This window comes from Helianthus annuus, chromosome 4 (assembly GCF_002127325.2).
Source record: "Helianthus annuus cultivar XRQ/B chromosome 4, HanXRQr2.0-SUNRISE, whole genome shotgun sequence".
Taxonomy (NCBI): domain Eukaryota; kingdom Viridiplantae; phylum Streptophyta; class Magnoliopsida; order Asterales; family Asteraceae; genus Helianthus; species Helianthus annuus.
Genome location: NC_035436.2, coordinates 31,326,825 through 31,336,100, shown reverse-complemented (window position 1 = coordinate 31,336,100; position 9,276 = coordinate 31,326,825). Strand labels below are relative to the sequence as shown.

The window sequence follows — 9,276 nt, the reverse complement described above, 5'->3', positions numbered from 1 at the left end:
AACTTATTTTCTGGAAAAATCATTTTGATTAAAACAAAATTAAGTGTTTTGAAATCTTAATGAGAAAATGGTTTCTTGAAAGGGGGAGTTCTGATTGTTTATGCCTATTGGATGGCGAATTGAAGTGATTCGATATCGGTTGTCAATTTTTTGTATAGTTTGTTTTCAAAATTTCTTAAATGTGTTTGCATTTTAGGGGGAGTAAAAATTTCAGAAAATTCAAAATCATTAGAAAATTTGAAAAAGTCAAAAACATGATATAATCCAAAAATGAGTTTTGTTGTGAAAAGAGGAAATGATAGTACATCAGTGGACTGTCACAACATGCTAAAGAAATGGAAAGTTAAAAATGTGATAAACAATCTCACCGCGGATGTGCCAGTAGGTTTTTGCACATTTAGTAGATTGTAACGAGATATAAACCTAAATTCAAACTTGCTTATATCGTGGGGAACATTTCTTGGATATATGGGTAACCCCCGAAATCTTGTTTGAAAGGTTCCTCTTTCTGAAATATTAGGTCTTTATACTCAGTGATATCTGGGGTATTATCCCGGGACTTCTGCTGAATGGAAATTCTGACCTAGCCCCTGTATAATACTTTACAAAATGCTTGAAATATAGCGCCACCCTCAGCAAAAATGATGAAACAATCAAATTGATAGTCATTGCTGTTAAAGAAAAGATCCTCTAAAGGGGACACACCAAAAGTCGAGCCATCATCTCTCTGCTGAACGGAAGTTCTGACCTGAGCTCTCACGGTTTCGCATCTAACCCCTTACAGATATCATCTAGGTATACTCACCTGTAAGACTGAATATTGGGATCTGGATACGGGAGTATATTCAAGTAGTGGGACACACGAATAAGTTTAAGTGCTTAAGACATTAATCTTGTATCTTGAAACAACTGAATTTTGTGTGAAAATTTAAGTGGACCAATATACTGACAATCTACGTGAATTGTTTAGAACTTGAAATGAAATGAAGCTTAACGGTGTTGGTGATTTGTCTCAAAAACTGATATGATCCTCTTACACAAACTCACAAAAATATTGTGTGTAAATATTACTTTACTGCATTTTATTTCATTTCATTCAAAAATTCCAAAAATATTTTCAGTGTGTTTTAGCATAAATTTTGAAAATTTCAAAAAGATTTTCGTCAACTGATGTTGAAGAGCTGATTTTCAAAATTCAAGTGCTGAACATGATGACTATTTTGTGAGAGGGAGTCTGTGTTTTTTTTCACTCAAATATGTTTTTTTTAAAACAAATCTACAAGTGGTTCATCAGGATTATCATTGAAAAATCTTTATGGTTAAATTTGAGGGGGAGTCTGAATATCTAAATTTTGTCGAATGATTAAATTTGTGAAATTTACTTTGAGGTAGAGAATGTGCAGATAACCTGAGCTGGATGAGAGCCAGGTCACGATCTTGGAACAACATCAAAGCTGTGAGTTAGAGAGCCAGGTTTCTAATACCTGAGGTTTCTGTGGAAAGATATATGAGTCAGATTATGATCCTGAAGTAGATGATGTTGATGAACTTAAGGAATCAAGAGATCTGATCAAGAGAATTAGGAAGCTCAAGAGCCAGATCAAGATCCTAGAAGAGAAGAGATTCTGAAAGCCCAAAGACTGATAAAGATTGAAGATGTGAAGACTCGACACTTAAGACTCGTCAACATCTGAGGGAGAGTCTGTTAGTGCATTCATCTGTCGTTTTCGTCTTGTATCGAGTCTTGTACTAGATATGTTATATCAGGGCACGTTGTACGAGAAAATAGTAGATTTATAGGTTAAATAGTGTGATTCCGCTTGAAAGTGGAGATTCCACTTGAAATGACATGTGTCATTTTCAAGCGAAATCAGCAAGTTATGATTCCGCTTGAAATGCACTTGTTATGTTCGAGCGGAACCCCAAGCCCTATAAATAGGTTAGTTCAAGCGAAATCTCTAGAACTTTTGTGGATTTGGATACCGAGGTGCTGCCGGTTTATCCTGTGATTGTAATCGTTGTTAGATCAATCAGAAAGGTGTTTAAAGTGAATTGCAAGCTGTGTCTAAGTCTGTTTCTTATTTTCCGCATCTGAAACAGATCAAAACTTCTCTGAACGACTCGTTCGTGTCAACACACGATCGGAACCCCAAGCCCTATAAATAGGTTAGTTCAAGCGAAATCTCTAGAACTTTTGTGGATTTGGATACCGAGGTGCTGCCGGTTTATCCTATGATTGTAATCGTTGTTAGATCAATCAGAAAGGTGTTTAAAGTGAATTGCAAGTCGTGTCTAAGTCTGTTTCTTATTTTCCGCATCTGAAACAGATCAAAACTTCTCTGAACGACTCGTTCGGGTCAACACACAATCCTACACACTTCAATACCCAAAAGTAGGATAAGGACCCCATATCTTGTATTGCAGATGTTTGGCCTAGACGACGTATCACTTGAGTAATGGCGTTATTGTTATTCCCTGTCAAGATAATGTCATCAACATACACAAGCATATACATTAGTGTCCTGTGAGTTGAGTAAATAAACAAGAAGGGATCCGTTTTAGACCCCTTGAAGCCGAGGGACATCAGGGCAGAAGAGAGTCGTTCAAACCAGGCTCGGGGTGCTTGTTTCAAGCCATATAGAGACTTATGGAGGAGGCACACATGGTTTGGCTTATGAGGGTCAATAAACCCTTGGGGTTGTTTTAAATATATTGTTTCTTTCAAGTCTCAATGTAAAAAGGCGTTTTGCACATCGAGTTGTCGTAGGGGCCATTGTTTGGTAACCGCTAGTGATAGGACAACCCGAATAGTGGTAGATTTGACCATGGGACTAAAGGTTTCCGTGTAGTCGATACCAGGTTGCTGATTAAAGCCCTTTGCAACTAGACACGCTTTGTAACGCGTAATTTCCCCATGTTGGTCTCGCTTAACTCTCTATATCAATTGCAGTCAACAACATTAGCATTGGGTGGAGGAGGAACAAGCATCCAAGTGCCATTCTGGAGAAGAGCTGAGTATTCATCTGCCATAGGCCTACGCCAGTGAGAGTCTGTGTTGGCAATGGCGAAGGTTGTAGGTTCGGTGGTAGATGGGGTTGGAGTAGTATGAAAGGAGGAAGGAATGTATGGTTCGGATTGCTTTGGGTTTTGTCTCAAATGGGATGGACGTGGGCGGTGAGGTGGTTGAGCATTGGTGTGGGCTAGTGGAGGGTGCGGTTGGTTAGGAGTGGTTGTGGGCTCGAGTTTTAAAGAAGGTGTTGTTTGTGTATCGATGTCTGGTTGTAAGGTATGGGTTTGAGAGTACTTCTCATAGGCAGAAATAGAAGAACGTGTTGTGGGTTGGCGAGAGTAAGTTTGGGACGAAGGTGGGGGATGTTCAGAGATGGGAGGTGTAGGGTGGTGTTTGACAGGAGGAGATGGAGGTTGTTGTGTAGTAGAGTCAAGATAGGTGGATGGGACGGTAGGGTAGGAAGATATATATGGGTTGGGATCAGGTTGTGATGATGTTGAAGGATCAGAAGGTTGAACCGAGAAGGGGAAAGAAATCTCATTAAAACAAATGTGACGGGCAATGTAGATGTGTTCGGAGACAGGGTCAAAGCAACGATACCCATGATGAGATGTGCCGTATCCAAGAAAGATACAGGGAATGGAACGAAAATCCATTTTGTATGGATTGTAGGGACGTAGATAGGGGTGACATTGGCAATCGAAGACACAAAGGAATGAGAAGATTGGTTTCCGGTTGAAAAGATGTTCAAATGGTGAGCCTGTGTAATTGGATCATGAAGGCATACGGTTTATGAGGTACATAGCAGTCTCGAATGCAAAATGCCAAAAACGTTGAGGTACATTTGATTGTGCCATGAGAGTGAGTCCTGTTTCAACAACATGACGGTGTCGTCGTTCAACAACACCATTTTGCTCACTTGTATTGGGGCATGATAGGCGATGGATGATGTCAATGGAGGAGAAGAAGGTAGAGAGGTTCCTAAACTCCCACCCCAATCTGTTTGGACGGTTTTTAGTTTGGTTGAAAACTGTCTTTCGGCCATTGTGATGAATTGTTTTAAAGGTTTCGAAGACATCAGATTTACGTTTTAATGGAAACAACCACATAAGTTTTGAGAAATGATCAACACATAATAAGAAGTAGTTGTGAACATCAAAAGAGGTGACAGGTGCGGTGTGACAACCCTCATAATTACAGGTATCCGTACAATTAATTAATATTAAATTTGTGCTTAATGACTGTGCTTGATTACAACTGATGATATAAAGTGCTTTATGATTTCTGTATCATACATACTTGTGCATCACATTTCATACTGTCACACCATTTATTACACACAAACTTTAGTGACATACATGATGCACAAAACACAGTTAGCACAGTTAGCGGATAACTCAGAAATATACTGACAGTGCAAGTACATAGACAGACAGTGTTTTGAGGCACAGTATGAGCCAGAGACAAGGTACTACAAGTAGTATGGAGTGTAGAGAAGTAAGGACCATAAAACTGCGTCACTAGGTGATAGTTTAAGTGCCGGAAAGTGCCTAAAACCCACTCTAAGTGCAGAATTCTGCATTAATCATCAAAATTCAGCATTTTAACATGCTAGTAATGTGCAAAAACATGGCAAAATGGTCTTGTATGCTTTCCTAAGTGTCGGAATTAAAAGTGTCACAAAAAGTTACATAAAGGACACTATACGGTATAACTTAGCACTTTAACGGATCGGTATCTAACCGAACAACCGGACATTACCCGGAACACTAAAATATTGCTAGAAGCATTGTTTTTATTTTTCTGAGCTAGTATTGGTTCCTGAACACTTAAACTTTTTACATAAAGCATCCTACACATAAAACACTAACTTTTACCTTTAACCTCCAACTAATTACCCCTTTTACCATCAAAATTAAATTTACCCCCCCCCCCCCCCATGTAATTTACGGTTATGAACCTAGTAAGTTAAGAAAGAGTTGTTAGTTTAGCTAGTTAACATTCAGGTTCACAACAACATTTGCATTCAAATCAATACAGGTAGAAACTACAACTTACAATAAATTGCGATCATTTTCCAGTTTCAATCCTATAAAGTGTTTCATCTACAATATTGGGCGAGCACACGCTTCGCGTTTGGGTGTTCTGGGCTACCATCACCGCAGATCTGCAAGAGAGAACTTCGGGTTTGGGTGTCTTGGCTACCACCACCGAGCGAGCCAATCTCTGCTCCAGCTCGGCTGGTTTACCAGCCGAGCTTTTTTCAAGCAAACTTCGAGCACAGGCTATTTGAACAACGCCATGAAGTCTAGTGAACTACCAATAGTCATTACACGAACATACTTTTTGTTTAAAATGATGAAACCGATTCGAATCTCTCACGATAATTTCCCGTCCCGTTAACTCACTCGCAAACTTCATAAAGTTATGGCAGTCGACACAAATACGTATGTTCTTAACAATCCTAATCGCGCGCCCAAAACACTTAAATTCATCACGCTTTAACGCAAAAACAAAAGCAAGCTTCTCACTGTGATAACTCAGTTCCCGATTCTTATCTTCCTCTTCTAAATCCCGCATTACCAGATTAATTTCCGGCACGTAACCTAACCCTCGTAGTTCTTTCACTAACTCCTCTAGATCGTGACGTACGGTCATTCTTTCAGGGTGGTGCAACCCGCCAGCCGCAAACTCATGGACCACGTTCCCGATCTCGGTCCAACTCAAACCGGGGTCCTTCTTAACACCGAGCAAATTCATTTGCGTTCGTAGATCAACCGCTTCATTGAAAGTACCATTTGAGCACATTATGTTGGACATTTGTACATACGCAAGGGAACTATTCGGGTCCAGTTCTTGTAACTTTTTCGAAGCTAACTCGGCTAACGTGGTCTCACCATGTTTTCTACACGCTCCAAGCATAGCGCTCCATATTACCGAATCGGGTTCCATCGGCATTTCGTTTATGAGCTTTTGAGCTTGTAGAATCCCGCCCGATCTCCCGAGAATGTCGACCATACAAGCGTAGTGATCTAGTTGAGGAGCGATCCCGTATGTTTTAGACATGAGTTTGAATAATTCGGTCCCTTTTTCGACCATACCCGCGTGGCTGCATGCTGATAAGAGGGCTACAAAGGTGGTGGAATCAGGTGGTACATCCATTTGGTCAAAGCATTTCAACGCGTTTTTGGGTTGACCGTGTAACCCGTAAATCTTTATCATCGAATTCCAAGAGACGATATCTTTAACAAGCGTAAAGTCGAAAACTTTTCTAGATTCAAGAACCGAACCAGATCTTCCGTAAGCATGAATCAACGCGTTTGCAAGCACGGTATCATGTTCGAAACCGTATTTGAGTATGTGGGAATGGACAGCCATCGTGTGTTTATCGGTCACTAGATTTGAGCACGCTTTTAACACTATTGAATACGTATGACGATCTGGTATCGAACCTTCTTGACATAAATTAGAAAACATTAAAAGGGACTTTACGGGATCGCGTTCTGCGAATATCGTTATGAATGCGGTCCATGAAACAATATCTCTCATGCCTTTGGTTTCTAAAAACAGATTGTAAAGGTCAGATATTTGTGCACCGAGATCAGCATAAGCCTTTGCTAATGCAGTTATTACTCCTATTTCGGAAATAAGCCATGTTTTTAAGGCAAGACAGTGTACCTGAGAACAATATTTAAGACACCGGTTGATCGCATAATTACCATTGTCATGATCTTTAACCGTTGATAATGATGAAACAATGCTGAGAAGTGTTGCACGGTCGAAACTGATGTTGGAATCACGTCTCATTACTGAGAATAAATCGATAGCCTCTTGCCACTTTCCTCTAGTTTGAAAACCTGCAATCATCGAGTTATACGTAACAAGATTTCGATCCTTCAAGAAGTTAAATACCATCCAAGCTTCATTTAAATCATCTTGACACAAACGTTTACCATCATCATTCTTTGAGTACATTGTAATCAACGCATTAGCCACGTACGTGTACTCACCAAAACATGTTTTCAACGCGTGCGAATGAACCTGTCTACCAAACTTACGATCACACGAACTTAACACGCTTGCGTACGCAAACTCATTCGGACGACACTCACCCAACATCACAGAAAACACACCAAAACCATCCTCACACCTTTCGTGTTGCGCGTACCCCGAAATAAGAGCAGTCCAAGATACCACATTTCTCTCAGGCATTTCATCGAACACCTTACGTGCATGATCCAAACAGCCACATTTTGCATACATGTTGATGAGGTGATTATATACGTATACATTGGGTATAAGTTTACGTTCTTTCTGGGTTTTGAGCATGTGGTGGTGTAGCGTTTGGCCTTGGGAGATGCAGTTATGGCGGGCACACGCGTGAAAGAAATCGGCGTATGTTTGGTGGGTATGAGAGATGTCTGAAGTGTAAAAGAGGGTGAGAGCTTCATCCAGATGACCCTTTGTTAACAAAGAGTAAAAGTTTTCATGGAAGTTGCTGTGAGCGGTGCTGGTGGTGAACGGTCGCCGGAAAAATAGGCGCCGGAGATTAAACATCGCCGGAGTTTCATGGGGATTTAAGTTGTAAATTTGTTAAGGTAAAATTAGAGTTATATAGGATTTCGAATTTTCGTCCACTGGTTTTTAACCAAATTAAAAGTTTTCGGGTGACTTTCCTTACTAGAGATGAAGGTTTGATTTCTGTTTGGGTCATTTTCAATGGACATCTAGGTGAATAGACATACATATCAGGGCTTTAATCCTGGGTTCGAATCTGATAGGGGCAGGAGTTTAGGGTAGGGATTCCATCCGGTTCCCGCGCATCACGGGGCATGGTCTCATGACGGTCGATGAGTCGACCTTGGACGTAGCCCCGAATAGAGGAGTGGGTTTACACGTGAGATTCATTGTCGTTAAATAAAGTTTAGTTTCGGGTTTAAAAGGAAGTCTTTTGATATGTTTTTCACTATGGTTCACTATTCTAGCCATCCTCGTCTCGTGTCTATGAAAGTGATCGGATAATGACTATAGTTTCCATTTCTTGCGACTGATTAAATTTCTTTTACCATGCTATATTAAGTTGTTGTGAATTGATCAATAAATACCCTTAGTTAGTGTTCGTTTCACATAATGGAATGAAATGCGGATGGAATTTGAATGTAGTTTCCAATTCTTAGGGGCCGTTTGATTCGCTGAATCATATGGAATTAAAATTGGAATTAAATTGTTTTCCAATGAGATTGGAATGTTTTCCTTCAAATTCCTTCAATCATGAGATTTAAACTTTTCTTCACTCATTTAAATGAAATTTCAAACTTTCCTTTGGAATGTTATATAATTACCATATAACCCTCACATCTTTAAATAAGAAAGGTTTATCAAGGATATTAATGTCATTTAAAATTTTTAACACTCTATTACCTTTTATAAATTTGCAAACCAAGCATGGTATAAAAATACAAAGGAATTCATTCCAATTCATACAAATTCCAATTCCTTTCCTGAATTCCAATTCCTACAAAAACTTTCCGCGAACCAAACGAGCCCTTATTTTCTTCGGTTCAACAAAGGAAGGAATGAAAATTGAAAAAAAAAAACACAAGGAACAAAATCTACATTCCAATTCCAATTATATTCAGATTTCATTCAATTTTGTGAAACGAAAATACCTGAATTCAAAATCAAATTTCAACTCATGCACGGATTCCAATTCCATTACATTCATGAAACACGAACGCTACCTTATAATCAATAAAAACAAAAAATCATTTTGAAAACTAAAATTCCGTTTTCTGCTCTCACACTTTGGGTCTACCTGACCCTTGTAATCCACCCATCGGTCACTTAAAATCCACCCGCCAACCACCTGAAACCCCCCTCGCCACTGCGTGAGGTGTTACCAGGGATGGCAATTTTTTGGGATGGCAATTTTTTGTACGAAAACAATCAAGTTTTGGGTCGGTATATCTGACTCGTTTAATAAATGGGTTGTATTTAGGTTGACTTATTTAGTTAAACAGATCGAATATGGAAAAACAATCAAATCTAAACTGTTCCGGTTGGTTTGGTTGACTCAACAAAACTCACCTGGTTGGATTTGTCATCTACTAAAAGAGTAGTTAACAATCCAACCCATAAATTTTATCAAACAATCTGAAGCGAAGCAGCAGTTTGAGATTTACACTGTTTAATTTTAGACACTTTAGTACTCAGCTTGGAACTTGGGAACTTGGACAACCATGTAAAACGAACCTGTTGTTTAACCT

At 39.4% G+C, this 9,276-nt stretch overlaps 1 protein-coding gene across 1 annotated transcript; it reads right to left on the bottom strand.

Moving 5' to 3' along the window:
* Positions 1 to 5,011: 5,011 nt before the first annotated feature.
* On the bottom strand, positions 5,012 to 7,718 carry LOC110936038 (pentatricopeptide repeat-containing protein At1g71420). The gene has a single exon (XM_022178386.2). It carries the CDS (start codon positions 7,565 to 7,567, stop codon positions 5,327 to 5,329), a length of 2,241 nt encoding a protein of 746 aa, XP_022034078.1. The 5' UTR covers positions 7,568 to 7,718; the 3' UTR covers positions 5,012 to 5,326.
* Positions 7,719 to 9,276: the final 1,558 nt, after the last annotated feature.